The following is a 21,535-nucleotide window of genomic DNA, read 5'->3' on the forward strand; positions in this document are numbered from 1 at the left end:
TTAACCTGTGAAATATTTTGTGATTTGGGTATACAAAGATGTTGGAATGATCATTCAGTGTAAAGTTATTATTTTTCAAATTATATTGCAGACTCAGACTGGGACACAGACAATACCTTCAGCCCTGCAAAGATTACAACTCCACTGCCAAACATTGCTGAGACTGAAACAGGTACGTAGGTTAATTAAAGATATACTGACAACAGCTTCACATAAACCCCTGAACACAAATACTATCAGATATTCATATTGCTGACTATTATTTTTTATCTCTGATCCTCCAGTTTCCCCATCAGAGGCAGAAAGGGAAAGTGGCTGTAGCTCAGAGGCCAATGAACATCCAGAAGAGGTGGGCAGAATTCTTTATCTACTGCACACACGCAATTCTATTTCGTGCACATGCTCCCTTGGTTGTTTTTATTTAGGTGTCTTCCAAAAGAATTGTGTACCCTTCAAAAATAATTTTGGTTAATGCACAGTTCTTCGTTGTTTCTTTGTTTTTCGATGTTAATTGTATTTCTTTGTCCACTCATGCTACCCAAGGAAAGAGCGATATTAGATGCAGTTAATGTAGATTTTAGTAGTCCATGTCAGGTAGGTCCCTCTGAATCCCATACCACTGAGGTAGAAGAAAAAGAAGAGGAAGAAGAAAAGCAAGAGTTTGTAGAACATACATCTTTCCATGAGACTACCTGGGAGCAACGCTATGAGAAAATCTGGGTGGAAATTGAGAAAAAAAAGTCAAAATCCCAATACAAAAATGTAACAGCTGAGCTAAAAGAAAGATTTGGAGAGATAACACATAAGGAGCAAAGTGAGACTGCCCAGGACAAAGAGACAAAGGATGAGGAAGAAGATGCAATCAAATATATAAAGAAAGACACAGAACTAAGTGGGAGTGCAGCTGAGGAAGTCTCCAGTGAAGACGAGGAAGAGTTGATAGTGCAACCGAATACACAGGCTAAGAGTGTTAGATTGCTGCCTATTCCTGAACAAAGGGAGTCTGGACAAGAGGAATCATACTCTGAGGATCCTCCTAAGAATGATTTTGCCAAACACAAAAATATCCAAGAACATTCTGTAGAGACTATGAATGAAATTTCGAAAGACACAGAAAACAGCTCCTACCACAGGGCTGGTGACAATGCAGAGGCTTTCTCTAATGTAAGTGAAAATAAAGACAACATAAGTTTGGCTCAATTGGATGATATCGAATCTCCATTTGCCGTGAACCAAGAATCTTCTCAGGAAGATGGAATTAGTCCATTGTATTTGGTTGAGGAGGCAAGGATTCCTTCCTCTATACCAGATGAATTGGTTGAGGAGGGCTTACAGAGGTCCCTAACTGAGGTAGGGAAATGAAGACGGAGGAAATCACGACTTTTAGTAGTAATCACCAGTGTCATTTTTTGTCGTTTTCGCTTTCCTTTCTTCACTAATGTTGTAATTATGAGCAGCACAGACCTTGAATTCGTCTTATTGTTTTTATTATTATTTTTCCAGCTTGTGGTTGCAGCTTTGCTTATAGAATGCATGCACATAGACTGATTGTTTATTTCTAGTGATTATAACGTTCAAGAAAATTATACAGCTAAATATTTGTTGGTGTTTTTTTGTCCCTTTTTTTTTTTTTGGGCAAAAACCATAATCAAACAGGTGCAAATTAACGTACAGACCGAGTTTGTTTCTACCTGATTATTTAAATCGCAAGGTCTGAACTGCTCACGCCTTAATCCCCATCTGGCTCAGACGGCTTAGTCATTAAAAATTAACAGCATGATTTTTGCCCAGGTGTCATGTTATCAAATCGTGCACCTTATGCCGTCTTTAAGGGCTTCTCCTTACACTTCAGTTTTTGTGTGTCACTCACATCATTTCCTTCACCTACCTGAAGATCACATCTCATCTTTCCTGAGTAGTGTACATTGTGTGAGTGTGTGTGCATTTACACTTCTTGTTGATACTGTTTGATATAAAGTATTTCCCATTATTAGTGCTTCTTTTAAACATTTTAAAAGAAGGTGTGTGTGTGTGTGTCACTAAGTGTTTTATTCATTGTTTGTGTTGTTCTGCTTGTTTCAGTGTTTGTGTAATTACAAATGTCACTTATTTCTACATAAATACTGCATTTAAAAAGAAAAAACAATCAGCATATGCTCTTGTTCTTAGGGTGGTGTCATGAGAACAGAACTTAAATCCAGTGCCTTATGGAGCACCTCTGGCTCTGAGAATCAAATTGACATTGACCAAGGAAAACACAAGAAAGCAGACACCAACACAAACAAGCCAACCCCTAAACAAGAAGGCACATGGGAGAGTGGATCTCAACAGAAGGATGATACTTTGAAGAAAAGGGATCGTGTTTTGCCAAAATGGCCGACACGAAGCCAAAGGAGGTAAAACTCTATAAGTTGAAATCTGGTGTGGACTTTTTAAAACTTTTAATATGAATTAAGAATCAACACTTAATTACAAATGAACAATTATTTTATAACATTAAGAATTCTCGCTTTTATTTAAATTTATGCATACACATGGCTAGTCAGACTTAGACTTATTTAAGTTCAATATAAAGTGTAAAATTACATTTATACAAACCTGCATAATCATGGATCTAGAAGCTATTCTATTTTAATGACGAGTCATTTGTTCTAAATGAAATCAGGTGCCTTTAGTAATGGACAAAAACACTATAAAGTTTCACTATATACATTTAGAGACTGTTCATTGGAAAAAATACTTAGTACTTGTGTTCTGTGGTCTGTGATATTACTTTTACTTTGTCTGAAACACCTACTCTTGGTTATTTGGGCATTATTGAGTAAAGGTTTGTGGTAGGCAGAGAAATCATTTCACCCTCATGATGAATGATGAAGTTTGCAATCTCCTACTAACAGGAGGACAACACTCATCAAGGACCCTATGGGTAGCCTGCTACATGCCCCTGCCCCAAAGCAGTCTAGAGATCCCTGCCCTGTGAACCCGCATAATGGAGACCCCCTGTCTGTGTTTGATGATAGTACATTAAGTGAGGTGTCAGAAGATGAAGGAAGGTACATATGCAGTATGATATTCTTTTAATATGATTTGGACTTTCAGTCTTGCTCATTATTCGTTAAAATATCAGATACTACAAAAATCTGTTTGCGTTGGATGCCACATACACGTGGTACAGTATAGATACTGCATTGTACCATTTCTGCATTGTGCAAACCAGGTTGTCTCTGAATATCGGTGACATTTATGTGTAATGTTATGTAATGTCTTGTTGATTCTGGGTAGGTCTCCTTCACAGCCTCGGGTTGAGAAAAAGGTAGGATTGTTTACATTTACAATTTTTTTATAATTAATTATTTATTCATCATTGGCCAATAATGTGAAAGGTAAACTTTAAGCAGAAATGTACAACTTTTGTCTGCGCAGAATGGTGGAGAGCTGGAAATCGCAGATGACTTCGATGACCTAACGCAGTCGTCTGACACAGCTACTGAGGAGCTGGACTCTGTTACCTCTGGCTACTTTAATGCCTCTCAACTCATCAAGCAGCTGGACACCAGCTCTATAGGTGAGCTCAATGTATACATTTTCATTTTAGGGAGTCACTGTATTGCAAAATGAATTTATTTGGTCCATAAACATACAATGACAAAGTAGCAAAATGCACTATATACAGAAAGATATGTATTGATGCTAGGTAAGGCTTATTTCTCTTTTCTAATGGTCTTTGTAGATTCAGTGAGCATGGTGAAGTTGCAGAACATATTCTATGAGTATGAGCACACTATCCAGAAGGAGTGCAACAAACATAAGCGACTGAGTGATAAGATTTCTCAGCTGGAGCAGGAACGGAATGAGCTCAAACTCCTGCTGGATGAGAGCAGAGAGAGCAAGTCCAACATGGAGCACCTCCGACTAGAGCTGGAGACAGACATCAACAACCTCAAGTGAGTTGCACTGGATTTTGTCTTTCGGACGGTGACATTATGTCCACAATGTCTTCGAGCTCAACTGTGCATTTTCCACTGTAGGTTTTTGTTGAAACAAGAACAGGAGAAGCACCAGAGTGCCTCTATGCTGTATGATAAGACTCGGGAACAACTGTTTCGGAAAGAGGAGCAGCACCGAGATGAGGCAGAGGAGAGAGAGAAATTGGAGCTCAACTTGAGGAACCTTGAGCTGGAGATTAGGGCCTTGATGAACAACATGAAGCAGGTAATCATCTATGATACTGACAGACTGAAATCAGATTTGATGTAAATGATATTTATAAGAAAACATTAGTTACATAAGTAACATAAGTTAACATAAGTTAGTGATTTTTAGTTCCACTAGGCTTGCACTTTTGGTTACTATTTCATAGGAAAACTTTTGGACAGGCTTTTCACTTTTCTTTTATCGAAGTCAAATATGCAATGATAGACTTTATTTTATATTTATAAACGTCAAATATTCTTAATTTATCTGGCAGGAAAGCAAGGGTGTGCTGCAAGTATGTGAGATGGGGAGGGGGCAGGGTTTTAAAAAGGTTTATTATTTGAAAAAAAAATTCTAAAAATCATTTATTATGTCAAATATGCAGTAATGGGGCAAATAGTTTTCATGTGACTGTAGTATATATTTAAGATTAAATAAACTGTTATTTATAATCAATTTAGTTCACAATATATATAAGTTGCACTTCGACTAATGAGTGTCTGTGATCTGCTGCATAGTTGGAAGAAGACAGGAATGAAACCCAGCGTCTTTTGGTCCATGAGCGATCTGCTCGCGCCTTGCAGGAGGACCTGCTGAATAATCACCTACGCAAGCAGCAGGACATTGAGGAAAAGAACCTCAGGAACCTCACCAAGACCACTGAGGTAAATGGTCAAGTAATATATTTGAAGCCGTTGTGTCTGTTACAGTTGATCAGCGTTGACGCATTTTTTCTCTCAAGCTTGCATTACTTATATGACTTTTGACTGTTTTGTTCAGGCTACATCCCAGCTGACCGAAGCTAATGAGCGTGAGAGGGAGCTGCTACAGCAGGTCTGCACATTGCAGGAGGAGCTGAGCTCAGTGCGGGCTGAGTTGGATCACTTTCGTTTACTCTGCCGGCAGGAGGAGAGCAGACTTGTTGATGAGAGAGATGCTCTGCGGGAGAGACTAGAGGATGCTCGACGTGACCTAAAGTTAAATGATGAGACTCTAGCCCAGACCATCTACCAGTATAATGGGCAGGTGAGCACCTTGAAGTCAGAGTGTGTGCTGCTCAGCACCAAACTGGAGCACGAGAGGCAGGTGCGCCAACAGCTGGAGGCTGAGACGGAGACCAGCAAAGCACGGCTCCAGGTAGCACTACAGGAGACGGAGAGGTGTCAGGTGTGTATGTGCTCTATTTGTTCTCCATTTTCAACTGTAATTGTCTGGTTCTTTTTTAAAAGACTTTGTCCATACAGCTTGGACAATGTTCAGGTTGCTGACTCCCTCTGCTCTTGTTGTCAGGCGGCATGTGTAGAGACAGAGCGCACCCTGCAGCGCGAGCGTGAACAGCATCTGAGATCTGAAGCGAAGCAGACATCGGAATCTATGTCACAGCGTGACACTGTGCAGTCACTTTCGCAGAAGCTGAGTGAGGCCGAGGCCCGTGCAAACAGCCTGGAGAATGAGTGGCACAGAGCCACTCTGATTGTGGCCGAGAAGACTGCGCTGCTGGAGACGGCAACCCGTGAACGGGAACAGGCCCGTGCGCGGCTTGAGGATTTAGAGGGGATGCTGCAGAGTGAGCGTGATCGGGCCAGCCGTGCCCTTGCGAGACACGATGCCATGCAGGAGCGGTTAGCACAGGCGCAGAGCGAGGGTGCCTTGCTCAGGCAGCAGTTGGAGGAAGCACAGAACAGAGGTACAGCAAAGGACCAGGCAGTTACTGATGCGCAGGAGTGCTTCAGCCAAGCACTTAACCAGCTGCGCACCAAAGGTGAGGAACGAGTGCAGCTGGTTGAAGAGAGGAGCAAAGAGCTGGCAACCAAAAACGCAGACCTCCGAGAGCAAAACTACAGACTAGAACAGGAGAAAGCCGATAGAGAGGTGTGTATCCTTAAAAATCACAAAAATAAATCAGTTCTGTTATGTGTTTTCTTTAAAGAACAACTGCAGTCATGTTACTGAAGAGTTGTGATGCACTGTTGTCTCTGTGGTAGACTTCTCTGAGGCAGCTTCAACAGGAGCTTGCTGATTCTCTGAAGAAGCTGTCCATGTGTGAGGCATCTCTGGAGGTGAACACTCGGTACCGCAGTGACCTGGAGGAAGAGAAAGTGCGCACTCAGAAGGACTTGGACAGACTCAGGAAAAAGGTGCCCAAAAAATCTTATTTGTTAAATCACACCATACTGTGTAATGATCATGTCATGGTGGTTAAAGCATAAACTGGAGTTCATTCAAAGTGTAATTTATTTATTTATTTTATTCAACAACATCATTGAGTTATTTCAGTTCGACCAAGTGTTGTGTAGTAAGTGTTGTCTTTCTCTTTGTTTGAACTCCAGCTTCAGGAGAGTGAAGAGCACAACATAGGGGTAGAAAGACGCATTAACAGTTTGATGGGCACTTTGGATGAGAAGGAGCGGGACCTCATCAGCACGGGTCAGAAGCTCCAGGAGGCACTCGCTGTTACAACACGTTCGGAACAAACCATTAAACAGCTAGAGGAGGCAGTACAGAGGTATAGGTGCTATTTTTATAGATTAGATTACATTCAACTTTATTGTCTTTGTGCAGAATGCCAGGACAGAGCCAATGAAATGCAGTTACTGCCTAACCATAAGTGCAAATAGCAATAAAGTTATATTGCTACAATTAAATATTATAGTCTCTAAAAAGTGCAGGTATGAGCAGTTGGAAGTAGAGACCAGCTCAGTGCATATGAGCTGGTAATCATAAATCCTTTTGATTTCATTTCATATTTGATCATTAATCTCTGATCATTATCTTCTGATGTTAGTGGCTAGAAATAAAAAAGTTCAGGAATTTAAAATGGAAACTCATGCGAGTCCAATAAATAGTCAGATTTTGATTGCACATACATTTATTTACATTTTTATATATATTTAGGTCTGTGTGAGAGTGTTTTTTTTTTGTTGTTTTTTTCTCTGAAGAAGTGCTTATGATTTTGTCATGTTCACAGATTGGAGATTGAAAATGCCAGATTAGAGGCAACAGTAAAACAACAGAATAACCGCATTGAAATACTCGAGAAAGAAGCGCAGGAAGCTACTGCTGTAAGTACAGATTACTTTTTCAAGCTTTTTTTATTATATTGTCAAGATGCCTTAATTTCTTCCATTGTGTGCTTATGTAAATAAGTGAATAAATATTGAAAATGACCATATTATTAAAATAGAAAAATAGGTTTTATCAACAAAACTGCTTGTAGCTTTACTTGTATCACATATCAACAAGGGAACACAACGCAAGTTCGGTCAGTCCCCAGCACTGGAACAGAGACCCTTAGCTGTAGAACATTAAACCCTCAGTATACGTTTATACCTTGGTAATCATATACATTCTCACCTCCATGAAATGCTTCATACCTGCTGTGCACTGATAGTGTGAGTGTTCTTTTCACAGCTGACAGATTCATCACCAACAGGAGGGGTTGGTATTTTACTTGTAGCTGTGGAATCAAACTGCCCTTTTCACTTAAAATTTTCGAGGTGTCCAGATACAACCCAAGCAAACATACAAACCTTTAAAATATCAGTATATTTACGTTTCAGTTGTGTGAACTGGATGGTATTACATTTCTGTTGGATGATACGTAAAGGAATTCGAGCTCTTTTATCCATATGCTACAAGTTTTTGTAGCAAATATTGAAACATCTTTCATTTTAGACACTAATTGTGCTGAACTACTGGTGCAATACAGTGTAATAAATATGGCTGTTCAATTCTTAGGAAGAAATATGATTAAGTACCCATTTTTATAAGCCAGAAATCTTGAGGCATATGTTGTGGTAAATTTGATCTTGAATGTTACAACAAAGTATTTTGTGATATATTTATGTACAGTATACAATCAGTGCTACTGCATTTTTAATGTTATACATAAAATTATTAAGACCTTCAGGTCCATGCTTATCATGTTTATTTTTAAAATAATGAATTGGGTTGTTTATGGACATTTTCTGTTCTTGGTGGTGGTCTTTCAATTGAGTGTTTCTTTTCACTTGATTGAACTTGCTTTTACATGATTCTTCTGTTTGGAGAGCTAAACTGCATTTTCGATGTGCTAAAAAGATGTTAAAGAACTCTTTACCCTGCTGTTGAAGTGTCTCACATGCTTATACATCTGTTACATATTTACAGGTCCGAAATCAGTTGGAGAATTTGATCACAAATTTGCAAAGCAGCAAGATGACCCTAGAAGATCAGCTCAGTCGTGAGGTGCAACATTTCTTTTCTGTCGCATTGCTGAGAAGTTTGTTGAACTTGTTTATAAAAGTCCATTCAGCATGACTTTAGTAGCTGCAGTTGTATATGAGGTTGAAATTCGAATAGCAAGTCTGCCAGACTTACTGTTACTGGAGGGAGAGGAGTAAGAAATGTACCTTTATTTCATAGAAAAGGGTAATACAGACATAGAAGTCAGTTTTAAAAGTAAAAATAAAAGCTAGTTGTTGTCTAAAGTAAGGCAAGATGGCAGAATTTGTGTGGTACAACTACATATTCAATCATTTTATCTGACAATATGCTAGCTTCAGATCTTGGAGTTTCAGAGAATGTTCAAGATGTTATAGCTTATATGGACAAGTAAAAAAATGCTTATAATGCTTGTAAGAATTTTCATAACAAAATGTAAATGTTTTATTCATCGATGTCACTGTTGTTAAAGGCAAGCATCGTTTGAATTGAGTAATAAAAGTAATAAGCTAGATCAGAATCAGAATAAGGTTTATTAGCTAAGTGTGTTGACACACACAAGGAATTTGGTTCCAGCTGTTAGTGACTCTCAAAGTACAGACATAAAAAACTATACATACAGCTTGGACTATACAAGACAAAACAGACAAGACAATACAGACTATGTGAGACAATATAGACAGTATGAGTATTAAATAGGGATACAGATTATATGACAGATCGGTAATGTACATAACGTGTAAATGCATGGTAGTGCAAATGACAGTATTGTGCGTCAGGTATAATAAAGAGTTTAATATAGAACTTTGTACAATATATAGCAGCCATAGTGTGTGTAACATATACAGATAATGTGATGACTGACAGTTCTAATAGTGCAGTATTGATAATGGTTCTCCTCTCAGGTGCAGAAGCAGAGCATGCTTTCCCACAATGCCCATGACTCTCAGGCCCTGTGGGAGGAGGAGCTGAAGAATCGGTCACGGTTCGGGCTCCGACTGGCTGAACTAGAGAAAGAGAAAGAAGAGCTCACTAACCAGGTCACTGTAACAACCAGATACATGTTTGTTTTGTAGTCTTTTCATGCTTTATAAGATAACATTTTTTTGTAAATGAAAAATCATAGAATTGAGAAACTCTGTGAACATGATCACTATATCAGTAAAAGTAATAGTGGATTCATAGAGAATTTCCATCATTTTGCTGGTTTTGCACTATTACAGGTGGAGCTAGAAAAGAAGAAAGCCAAAAAGAAAGCAGAGCAGAAGGCGGCCACAGATGTCCGACTTGAACAAGAGATTAAGAGGAACACCGAACTTCAGAATGAAATGTATAGGTAATACTTTAAATGTGTCTACCGCTACCTACAGTGCTGAGATACCCAACTGTGTTTTAACCTCGTCGTGTTTAAACCTAAAATACTTTAGTGTACGTGTATAGTACGTCCCTGTGGATTTTTTCAATGGTCCATACTACTACTAACCCTAACCCACTATTAGGGGGAATTATTTGTATTATTAGTTACCATTTCATGGTAAGTGATAGACATGACACCAAGTCTCGGTTTGGTCAAACACTTAGGATGTATTTTACAGCAGGGCAAACTGATGCATGCGTAATTGTATTTATTTGTAAATTAGCAGTAAAACTGAGTTTCGCAATTTGTTTTAGCAGTGGTTAACATTAATTAGCTAACATGAATAAAGAATAAAGCTAAAATATCAAACATTTAGTTTTTGTATAGCAAAATTAAATGCGGTAAATGTATCCTGTGCTCCTTAAAAAAAGCATGATAAAACCTACTAACTGCAATGAATGTGATCTGGATTTTAGTTATTTTTCATAAATAAAAAATAAACCAGACAAAAAGATTGTTATTAAAAGTTGTAGTTTGTATGCCAGTATAGTCCATTAACCCCTTGAGGAACTCAAACTCACAGCATGCATTTGGGAAGTGTTGAGGAATCCTGTGAGAGAGGAGAGAAAACAGAAACAGACTGTTGTGAAACAGACAATAACTGAATTGTACAAAACTGGGCTGGACCCTGCAGCTGTTTGCATCAACAGAAACTCTTTGTACAAGTTGAATTATACAAAACTGTGTGTGTCCGAAGGTTGCGGACTCTGGTGAAAACTGCTAAGAAGAAGCTGCGAGAGCAGAATGGAGGAGAGCTGGGTTCTCCTCTGGGCAGCCTACGAGGAGAAATGTCTTTTAGACCGAATGAGACAGAGGGAGCCCTCAGCAGGATGAAGATAAAAGTATGTCTCTTTGTTCAAAACTATTTATGTGGGAAAAAAGGCAAAAATGTTGAATGATATGTTGTTGTTTAGATATGGTATGAGCTACTTCTGCTTTGAGGTTGACAAACAATTCAAGTTTAACGCTTTATTGCAGCTTTTTACCATAATCCCTTCATTTCTCTGTTTTCACTGCAGGTGGATGAGCTACAGGTGCAGTTGGAGCGTGAGGCATCATGTAGATCTAAGATGGAAGACATGAACCGGGAGCTGAAAGAGCAGCTCAGTACTTTAAAGAGCATGGGTCGCAGATATGAGCGTCTGGAGCGCAGTAAGCAGCAGTTAGAGGAGGAGGTGATGGGCCTGCGCAGGAGGGTGGAGGCAGGAGTCATGGACCCAAGCCAAGCCGAACAGTTTCGCAGGGAGATTGAAGAGAGAGCCAGACAGGAGATCCGTCATAAACTAGATGAGATCAACCTCTTTCTGCAGGTACAAGCAAAAGCAATATGTCAACTCATAATGAGCAAGGGTTTTTTTTTTTAGATGTTTTTTGTTTCTTGCATGATGATTTCATTAATTGCTGCAGTTGCCCACAATCTGTTTAGAATGTCAGGTCATTCCTATAGTCTGAAGTACAGATAATGATGTTCCTATTTGTTTGCAGACACAAGCAGCATCTCAGGAAGCTCTGGAACAGATGAAGGCTGCTAACGAGGCAAGTCAAAGAACTGAGCTGGAGCAGCGCATTAGAGAGCTGGAGGCCGAGCTTAGCCGCGCACACACCAATCAGCAGGACAGTCTTCTGCAGAGAGATTCCAGCCGCACGGAGCTCGAGCGCTACAGACAACTCTACAGTGATGAGCTAAGACTCCGGAAGAGCCTCGCTACCAAGCTTGATAGGTGAGACACAGGTTCATTTTTTTTTCTTGTAATGCTAATAAATATTGCATTTTGTTATTTGTTATGCAATGTGTTGTTTTGCTCAGTTATTGATCAGTCATACCTCTGATGCTCACAGTAATTAGTGTGAGTAAAACACTAATTGATATCTATTAAAATTATCATGATCCCAAAACCTTTCTAACTACTTCAAAATAAGTGTTGCAAATAAGGCCATGGTGTTGTGGCAAGTTCGAGTCAGGAGTTCCTTCCATCATTTATTTCTCTCAAAATGTTCTGCTTGCTGTTGAACTGATGCTTTGACGTTTTTTTTTTTTCAACTCAAATAAAAGGAACGATTGATTTTACAAAATGTGGTTGAGTAAAAAGTTTGACTTTGAAATGTAGAAGTTAAAAAAGTAGAGTCTCCCCAATGAAAATACTTTAGTAAATACAAATTACATTTTCTTTATTACTGTCCACCACTGAATGCTAAGCAGTACAAGTCTTTAAATATATTGCTTATCTGCATTGAATTATCTTAACTGATGAAATTTCGCTTTTCAGGACTCACGAGCGGCTAGCAGAGGTCAACGCAAAGCTTCTAAGTGAAAGGCAGCGCAGCAAATCTCTCCTGAACAGCAGTATAATTAATGGAAGTCTGGGAGGACCAGCTCTAGACACACATCCCTCTCTGGGCCGCCTGGGATTGGGAGCGTCTCTGCTCAGCCCTGTAGGGGAACAACACACCAACCGTGTGGAAGCCTACCTGGCAAAGGTAAGCTGTAGATTTGAGTCTGTGTTCAGTAGCTGTGGGTTTTAGCTTTTTGAAACATTTTCATTCACACTGTTGTTACAGGCATACTTGTGAGAAATTAGCAAGAACTTCAATAGACAGTTATCATATATAATCCATATTCACTCTATCCTACATCTGCAGCTGTGCAATTCTCTTCCACTTTTCCTCCTTTTTCTATTCCTGTCACACCTTCACTTGTTTTGTTTCTTATACACTGTGCACACATAACCTCTTCTGTTTCTTACTTCTTCAGCTCCTAGCTCAAAAGTCTGTCTCTCACCTTTCCTCTCTTCAGCCTGATTCATAAGCAGGTGTGTAGTTGGTGTAACTCACTGCTGCAAAAAGCATGGCTTTGCTATCAAATAAGTTCTTCCCTAACCTGAACTTTAGCAGTTGGACAAAATCATTGATCGTTTTTTTTCTTTCAACTTTTGTGTTGAGCACTAAAAGATCTTAACCTCGCCTGTGTTGTATTGTTTCCATTCCATGCATTCATTTCATAGTGATGTGTTTGAATTACTTATTCAAATTTTTTTTTTATTTAATTTGATAAAAAATCTGATTAAATCAAAATGTAACTTAATCCATAGATCATTATAATATGACACTAATCAGGTATAACATTATGGACACCGGTCTAATATTGTGTTGGTCCTCCTTTTGCTGCCAAAACAGTCGTGACCTGTCGAGCATTAACAGCATTAACTTCTTTAGCAATTTAAACTACAGGAGCTCGGCTGTTGGATCGAACCACACGGGCCAGCCTTCTTTTTTAAATCAATTCTGCAGTTTTGGAGTTTCCTGACCCAGTCGTCTAGACATCACAATTTGGTCCTTGTGAAAATCCTTACACTTGCCCATTTTGTCTGCTTTTAACATATCAACTTTGAGCACAAAATGTTCACTTGCTGCCTAATGTATCTCACCAACTAACAGGTGCCATAATGAAGAGAAAATCAGCGTTATTTACTCACTGGTCATAATGTTATAATGTCAATTTGATGCCTGATCAGTGTATATTATGGTGATGTGAAAGTTTGTTTCTACATTATCAGTGCTTATTACAGCAGCCAAACGTTTAGCCTGTGTTTTTGCTCTATATTATAAAGTCTGCAAAATACAGCAGCAGATAAATAGTGCACATAAAGTAATGTTTTATCCACTTGTCTCTTTTGTAGATGCAGTCTGAACTGGAGAAAAGCATATCAAAGGAGCTCGACTATGGTGAGTGCTTCTGTTAATGTACAGCAAAGAACAGTGCCTACTTACACAGTCATTAGATTCTGATCACTTATCATAATTTAGTGATGACTGTACAGTGTTTGAGCGGGTTTTTTTTATATACCAAATTAAAATCCAAACTCTTTTGGCTGAAACTTATCTGTTTTGCTGGTTTCTTTCTGACAGGCACCACCGAGCTGGAGGGTGCATCCACCCGGATGTCTCCCGTGGGTTCCGCCTGCGGATCCCAGAAGAACCTCAACTCCAGTCTAACCGTAGAGAAGCAGGAACCACTGAGCAGAGCCACACAGCAGTACCTGGAGGTTCTCAAAAAGAACTACATGATCTGAAATGGTTCACACTAGAAAAGACCAGAGACCGAACCCTAACAACTGGGTCAGACCATAACACAATAAATGACCAAAAAAAAAAGGGTACAAGGAATTTTTCAATGTGTTTTTGTAGACAGAGAAACTTTACTACTTGTGTGTAAACACAATCGAAAAGGCTTGCATATTGCATATTTTGTGACCGAGTACAGTCACTTCATATAGAAATAATAAAGAGGAAAAAGCGGGAGGTGTGAAAGGACAACGTTGATGTACAGATGTGAGCGCCACAAGCATTCAGGAAAAATTCGACAAAAAAAAAAAAAATGCTACTACACAATCACCAAAAACAAAGCGCCAAAGCCTAAACACTAACGCTCCAATATTTTTATTTGTATTACTATTTTTTCACCTATGATCCACTGACAACGCACTTTGTACCTCAGATACTCAGGAGCAAGAACAAAATGATTTAAAACTATTAGAGGCAGGCAAAGTTATAGCGGTTGTATGTAAAATATAGGTACACACACACACACACACAGAGTGCTGCTACATTTTTATACCTGTGACAGCTTAATGGTATTTTGAAACGACACAGATACAAGTTTATTTATGTGCATGTTTTGGAAGCATTGGCTTTAGTACCATGTATATCATTGCCAATTAATCAGCTGGTACAGTCTGTGCACTTGTGCAATATATTTGTCAACATTTGTTGAGATTTTCGAGGAAAATAAATATTTGGTAATTTTATTAACGGTTGTTGTATTTTGAGACAAAACTAGAAAATGACCTAGTGACTCACTGTAGCGCTGTATCATGCGGTATTGTACGGTACACTGGATCGATGTGGTGTGCTTTTTGTGTCTATTCTAAGCTTTTCAGTATTACCATGTTTTAAGAACAAATAATTGACGAAGTGGTAATTAAAAAAATAAATTATTAAACAACCCCATTTGTCTTTGTTAGTGAATATATTCATAGTGATTGTTCTGCAAATAGGAATACTTTTATGCAAAATCTGTCATCCAAAATAATAAGGCCAAATATCAGCAAAACAATTTTTTATTAATTTGACAAAAATAAATAAATTACTGAAATAAATCACTTGTCAAAAAACAAACAAAAAAAAAAAAACCACAATGCTGGAAAAAATTGCACATGAAAAACACTACATTCAAGTCCTCTGTTCTGCATGACTGTTGTCATACACACATATATACATACATATATATATATAAAAATGTTATGCATTAATGATACTAAATAATAAACCAGTTCATCATTACATAATCAATCCAGCTTTCCAAAGCGAGTTTTACTTGGTGAAATTTAAGCTCATGCTGCATTGAAAAAGGCAAGATTTTCAAATTCAGCTGAATCTCAGTTCATTCTCCAGTGTATATATCTTTGCTTTTAGACTTTTAATTTCACCCTGGATTTTCTTGGTGCGAGCGTTTGACTGTCGAACTTCATGCAGGATTGCCAAGTCCTGATCTGGCCCCACATTAAGTGTCACCTGAAAAACCAATTGGATTGTGTTACAGGAGATCATGTTAAATAAATTACATTTTTCTTAGCACTAATGGACATTGTCCCAAAGCTTTACTGAATGAAATCGATTTAAACATAATAAATGAATCTATTTAAATGCATCCCTAATGAGTGTAGTATTTATTATTATATACATTATAAATCTCTTTGCTTGATCAAACATTTAGTTGTCATTTGCCTCGATTCTTCATTTAGTCCATTTAACTACACGTGGAGCACTGCGTTTGGCCACTGACCATTATTACTGATGCACCACCCACTTAACTCTGGAGCACTCTGGACACAGAAGATGCTGCAGAATGAAAAATGGAGGAACAGAGAGAACAGCGAGGGGCGAGGAAAAGATTCAGGCCAAAGAAAATGACAAAGTTTCCAAAGTGCGGGATCATTTCAAACTAAAAAAAGAAAACTCCATACAGTGCGGTTACTTTTTTTGTAAGAGTCATTTCAAATAGATTTTGACTTATGGTTTTTATTTATTTATACATTAGTATTAGAATTTTTAGGTAATATGGCAATTAAATGCAGTAAATGGGGTTAGTTTTCACAGATATTCGTGTGAAATTTCAGCAACAAAAATGTAAATGACGTTTATTTTAAGAGACCCGTCTTATTTTCTCTTGTTTATTTAGTATTGCTCTTTAATAAAGAAAAAGTACTTCTTATCCGATTAGTTGTAACTGGTAGAATACTCGATTACTAAAATAATCGATTCACTGTTCTTCACTGTGTACTGTACCAACTGCATATTGTTGACACAAAATTACCTCACTTGACTATAAATATAAAAGTATGACATGGTTATTTACATTATTAAAAAAGATTGCCAGTTGAGTTTTATTGGTGAAAAAAACAAGTCAGGCTACATTACACCGCCTATTATATTCTAATATATTTAATTATGTACAGTACCATATCATACTTTTAATCATTTACAGTCAAGTGTGTCATTGCACTTCACATGCATTGATTATGTTCTTATTTCAGCATGGCCCATGATGTTTTATTCTTTGTTTTATTTATCATGGCTTAGCTAAGCACTATAATTGGGGCTAAAAGTGTTTAGATATACCTGCCATTTTCTAGTTTCACGGTGATGAACCTGTGCGTTTTTTTTAATCATCTCCCCGACACTGGTCATGTTCGCTAATCAACATACCTTAAAAAGCTGCTTCTCCACATCTTTGAGTTTCTGTCGCAAATTTTTGATGTCGGTCTTAAAGCCTTCCACCTCCATGGATCGCCTCTTTTCCAGAGCTTCATAACGCCGACTCATTAACAGGAGCCGCTTGGCCATTTTGTCCGAGCGCTCCTACGCACCCACGTACAAACATCAAATCAATATTTACACTAGTGAGGTATAATCATTTTAAATGCCTTTTAATTTTATCTACTTGCCTTGAAGATCTCCTGGCCTACGTCTCCCTCCTCTCGGATCTGTGCCAGATCAGTCTCCAGGCCTACACACTGCTCTCTGTACATGTCTGCTAACTTGTGGGCTTGCTTTAAATCCTCTTGTAGTGCCTAGAGAAAGACACAAAGAAACTTGAGTACATGAGGCCATCACTGGTTATGATAGGAAAGGTCAGAAAACAAGTGGAATTTCAATAAAAGTTTTGACATTCCTCATGTTACAAGAGTAGCCATTTCCAGATAAAGCAGATTTTAATCATTTTAGAAGTTTTTCTATATTAAGGCACATCAACTTGCTTTTAATTTGCCTGCAATTTGTTAAATTCTGTTTGGAAAATGAATTCAAAATCAAATTAAACTACAATATCTTTCCTAAATCTTTTTGACGTCGCATCCACCAAACTCTCTAGGCTTACCCTGATCTCATTACGATGCATCAGGCTGCTCTCTGGTGTGGGTTGAGTTAAAAGCACTGGGGTTGTAAAGACTCCTGGCTGCTCGTGGGAGTTGCGTGTCTCTCTGAGCCTCTCCTGACACGAGTCCATCTCTCTCAGAAGCCTGTCCTTCTCCACCATCCAGCTCTTCTCATGGGCTCGACTTTCAAACTTCAGCTGTAGGAAGTCTCTGGTGCTCTCGTACAGCAGGTTCTGTGTGCGCTGGAGTCTGAAGAGGAGAGGCGCAACAAGTGGATGAGAAGTAGTGTATACCGTATACAGTATATACTGAAGCTCTAGATCACTAGGAAGTAAATAGAAAGATTGGTCAGAAGAATAAAGCTACTTCTCAGTTAATGCAGTGATTCTCTCCTGGTCCCTCTGACGCTGGACCTGCCCCTCCTCCACATGAATTCGTCTGTCCTCCAGCAGGGACTCTACCTGTTCTTTAGCCAGACGGGTCTGCTCTTCCAGCTGTGCCTGCAATGCCTCCACCTAGCAAGACCAATCACAACACAATTAACACAAAGCAAGAGCGACACACTGGACTGAATTTAAACGAGTCCCGTGAACCAAAAATGTACACACAAGTCACATTACAAGGTTCTGATACACACCTGTAGTAAAAGTGTCTGGTTATCCTTCTTGTACTGCTCAGAATTTGTCTCATCTCCTCTACTTTTAGATGATCTCTTAGCCCCCTCTACAGAAAACACACCCACAGAGGGAAGTGGGATTAAATTTAGCTAATAAACACTCAATTCTTGGGCTGCAACAACTTATGGATCAAATCAATAATAATCGATGATGAAATTCGTTGTCAACTGAATGGCGGTATCGAGTAGTTGGGCTGCTCAAGTGACGGGCTAACATGATCGCACGATAACACAGCCGCACAAAAGTCATAATAAAAACAATTAAAAACCTTTAGTTGATCCAGGTCTTGGTTTTGCTACATTTCCATACTCCTGTGTTCTGGGTTGGAGTTTCTTTTGTGGAATAGTAACCTAATAAAGATTGCAGATGAAGCAGACGTTTACCTTTATGTATCCACAACAAACGTGATTATGAACAAATTCAGACCTCAGCCTTCTGACCTTGTGTGGAGGCTCCCTGTGAAAATAGGTGATCTCGCCTGCGTCGGGTCCAACCAGCGCTAAAAGGTGCTGAATCTTTTTCCGATCTTCAAGCTCTCTACATTGCATTAACAGTAAACATTAGTATTAAAACTTTTCACTTTTGCAACCTTGTAATATAGAGTAGGAGGGAATTCTGATGTTTTATAGTACAGCTTTCACTCATCATGCCAATTCAATCAGTATAATAATCAATAAAACTTGCCCACACTGGGTCCTAGATGTAACATTATTGTTGTGTTATGTATTTTAATTGTCAGATTTTTATTGTAAAGCATTTAGAAATTATAAAGTAGATTTTAAGCACTTTATAGGAAGCACCTGTACACATGCCCCAAAAAAAAAAATAAACTGATTTTGGTGATTTTCTCCTTCTTTGGCAGCAGAAGGGAAAACTTGAACAGTTGAAAAGTGGGAAAATGTAGGGAATACAAAAAATACGAAAATAATAAATTATAAATCCAAAAGACCCATGCTGCCTTGTCTGAAACAATGCAGGCTGGTGGAGGTGGTGTAATGGTATGAGGAATCCTTTCTTGCTAGTTAAGTTACCACACTCATTTTTACTAAACATATTCAATGATTGTTATGACAAACATTGCACAGTTGCTAGAACTTCCACAATACTGAAAACTGTAAAAAAACTAAACTCTCACTTGATCTTAAGGCGGTCATTCTCTGCATACAGACGAAGAGCCTGCTCTCGCTCCTGGAAGAGGAACACCTGCATGTCACTCAGGGCCTTCTGCAGTTCTGCTATCTCGTCTTCTCGTTGACGCACTTCCCACTGCAGCTTGTGCTACAAGAACACGTAATGGTATGAACACACAGTTCCATAAGGTCATAACATGAGCACTCCAGTTTAAAAATTTTAAAATACAAAATTACTAATACACCCACAGAAATATGTAGACATATATAATACACAGTTCTCACTGTAAAGTCCTACCTGGTCCTCTGTAGTGCTCTTATACTTCTCAAGCAGCTGAAGCAGGTCATCGTGTTCGGCATCGAACTGAGCCAATTTCTGTCTGTAAAACTCCAGTAGCTCACGTGATGGTCTCAGATAAGCCAAACGTTCGGAGATGGGAGGCAGTGGGGAATCTGTCTCTGGTTTAGTCTTATGGCTAATCCTTACAGAAAATGGAAATAATGAGTGAGATGTTAACAGACAGATCTAAGATCTAGATATTCCAGTTTTCTTATGCAGCAAAAGAAAACATAACTTGTGCAATGATTTCATAAATTATTTGCAAAACAAAGTAATAAAATAATCAAGACTGTTGCTTAAATACCTCAAATGACTAAAATAAGATCAAATTAATTATACAGTAATAGTAAATAAATGACCACAGATTTATTTTCAAATTAACAGAAAACTACCACAAAAACATCTTGCTAATTTAATAATTCTAGTAAAAAAAAAAACCCACAATCTTGAACTAAAACCTGGATCTACCATATTTAACAGTGCATTCCATCTCATTATACCTTAACATTTTACACTCATTCTCTAAATACAAACACTGATTGAGAGATCAGTGAAACCTCTTCCTAATAAAGATACATTATGTGTATGTGGAAACTTCACCATCTCTTTCAGAGCCACAAAGTCTGAAGCACACAACTGTATAAGCTGAACATAAGTTTTCCTTCACACTCATTTTCTAATGCAAAAACAAAAAAACCCCAGGATGATTGGAAAGATAAAGGTCACTGAGATATCTGCTGATAAGGGACACTATTCGAAAATATTCAAAAGTATGTGGACACTTCACTATCACACCTCTTTGTGAGTCACAAGTCTGAAGCACACAGTCGTATAGAATCTCTGTATACACGAAACGTTCGTTTATTTATGTGCACAAATCTTCATGAAGACGTGACCTGCCAAGAGTGGAGTAGAAGAACTTGAGTGTCGTGCACAGAGGCCTGACCTTCACCATTAGACTGGAGCTTGTTATAAGAACCGCTTAGGAACTGTTTACCTCCAGAAATTAGAAACATTGACTCTCTGTCTGTTTTTAAATCTAGACTCAAGTCTCACCTGTGTAAGATTGCATAATCTTCCTAAATCTTATTGGCTCAGTCACACACTGACACTTAGTCATATCAAGTCATTTTTTAAATTGTTGTTTGTATATGTCGTAAGCTGTATGCATTGTTTTAATGTGTTTTTTTATGCTTCGCAACTTATTGTGAGGTGTCCTGGAGTGTTGAGAAAGGCACCTATTAATAATGTATTATTATTATTATTGTGATGACCAGGTGTCCACATACTTTTATACTAATACTAGATAAACTCCTGAATACCTACCCTTCTTTGAAACGTTGTCGTGTTGGCACTGGGGACTCCATCACGCCTGCAAATAAACAAGAAATAGCACCGAATTAAATAGCTACTAAGTCCACTGTGCATTATAGTCACATGTCAGGTACAAAACATTTCTGTCCATTCAAAAAGCAAGCGCTTACTGTAAATCATGAAATTACACGACGTGTAAATAACATTTGAAGACACAAACAATATCGCGTTCAATTAATCATTGGAGTTTTAACACCGTCTTAAACGCCGCGCGGTCGTCAAGCGGAAATGACGTAGTCGGTCACGCGACCTTTGAACAGACACGACCGTTAGGGGCTACACAATCCGGGCAACCAGCTGGTAGCCTAATTATACGAAAATGTTATATAATATATATTATACTATATGCTATTATACTATATATACACGCGACTCCAATATTTTTTTAAGCAAAAACAACTATTACTCTTATTTTATTTCTGGCCAAAAAAAAAGTGTTACACTTAAAGTAAGCATAAGCAGCAGCCAGGTTGATTAACATTGCCAAACCAAATTGCTGGGATGTAATTTATATAATTGCATGTTGTTAAGAACGCGTTTTATATATTATTCATTGCTTAAACAAAACAAACAAAAAAAAACCCCTCGTGCAATTACCTGTTACTTTGTACAGGGGGCGGATCTGTTCTTTTGTTAGTGAATCCGGAAGGGTACACCAGTGAGCATCAATACTGCGGTCAAACAACGCAGAGTTTTTAGGTAGCGGTGTCAGATGTCATTTTTACCGACATAACCCTGGTCATTTATATATCTTATTTATAAATAAT

General features: G+C 38.3%; 2 protein-coding genes across 3 annotated transcripts in view; one reads left to right on the forward strand and one right to left on the reverse strand.

Moving 5' to 3' along the window:
* Window positions 1-14,623, forward strand: part of si:ch211-272n13.3 (ankyrin repeat domain-containing protein 26) — a 28,629-nt gene extending 14,006 nt beyond the window's left edge. The window contains 25 exon segments of the mRNA XM_046860158.1: window positions 92-172; window positions 285-349; window positions 544-1,350; window positions 2,170-2,396; window positions 2,898-3,053; window positions 3,283-3,313; window positions 3,424-3,565; window positions 3,731-3,944; window positions 4,029-4,212; window positions 4,713-4,859; window positions 4,975-5,361; window positions 5,485-6,066; window positions 6,180-6,332; window positions 6,525-6,700; window positions 7,163-7,256; window positions 7,606-7,632; window positions 8,344-8,421; window positions 9,303-9,437; window positions 9,621-9,733; window positions 10,512-10,656; window positions 10,834-11,124; window positions 11,300-11,535; window positions 12,082-12,292; window positions 13,492-13,537; window positions 13,721-14,623. Of these exon segments, the coding sequence (XP_046716114.1) occupies window positions 92-172; window positions 285-349; window positions 544-1,350; window positions 2,170-2,396; window positions 2,898-3,053; window positions 3,283-3,313; window positions 3,424-3,565; window positions 3,731-3,944; window positions 4,029-4,212; window positions 4,713-4,859; window positions 4,975-5,361; window positions 5,485-6,066; window positions 6,180-6,332; window positions 6,525-6,700; window positions 7,163-7,256; window positions 7,606-7,632; window positions 8,344-8,421; window positions 9,303-9,437; window positions 9,621-9,733; window positions 10,512-10,656; window positions 10,834-11,124; window positions 11,300-11,535; window positions 12,082-12,292; window positions 13,492-13,537; window positions 13,721-13,884 (4,892 nt within the window). The 3' untranslated portion in view covers window positions 13,885-14,623.
* A 295-nt stretch (window positions 14,624-14,918) lies between these two features.
* ccdc77 (coiled-coil domain containing 77) lies at window positions 14,919-21,445 on the reverse strand. Of its 2 annotated transcripts, none has more exons than XM_046860161.1 (12): window positions 21,366-21,445; window positions 20,721-20,766; window positions 19,353-19,536; window positions 19,060-19,202; window positions 18,365-18,461; window positions 18,193-18,274; window positions 17,885-17,970; window positions 17,614-17,762; window positions 17,250-17,496; window positions 16,819-16,944; window positions 16,580-16,732; window positions 14,919-15,385 (listed from the first exon to the last, which is right to left on the reverse strand). In XM_046860161.1, the coding sequence occupies exons 2-12, from the start codon at window positions 20,759-20,761 to the stop codon at window positions 15,239-15,241; spliced, it is 1,455 nt and encodes a 484-aa protein (XP_046716117.1). In that variant the 5' UTR covers window positions 20,762-20,766; window positions 21,366-21,445; the 3' UTR covers window positions 14,919-15,238. The 2 variants fall into 2 exon arrangements, with proteins under 2 accessions (XP_046716117.1, XP_046716116.1); XM_046860160.1 differs by lacking the exon at window positions 21,366-21,445 and adding an exon at window positions 20,879-21,329.
* Window positions 21,446-21,535: the final 90 nt, after the last annotated feature.

Source organism: Silurus meridionalis, chromosome 10 (genome assembly GCF_014805685.1).
Source record: "Silurus meridionalis isolate SWU-2019-XX chromosome 10, ASM1480568v1, whole genome shotgun sequence".
Classification (NCBI taxonomy): Eukaryota; Metazoa; Chordata; class Actinopteri; order Siluriformes; family Siluridae; genus Silurus; species Silurus meridionalis.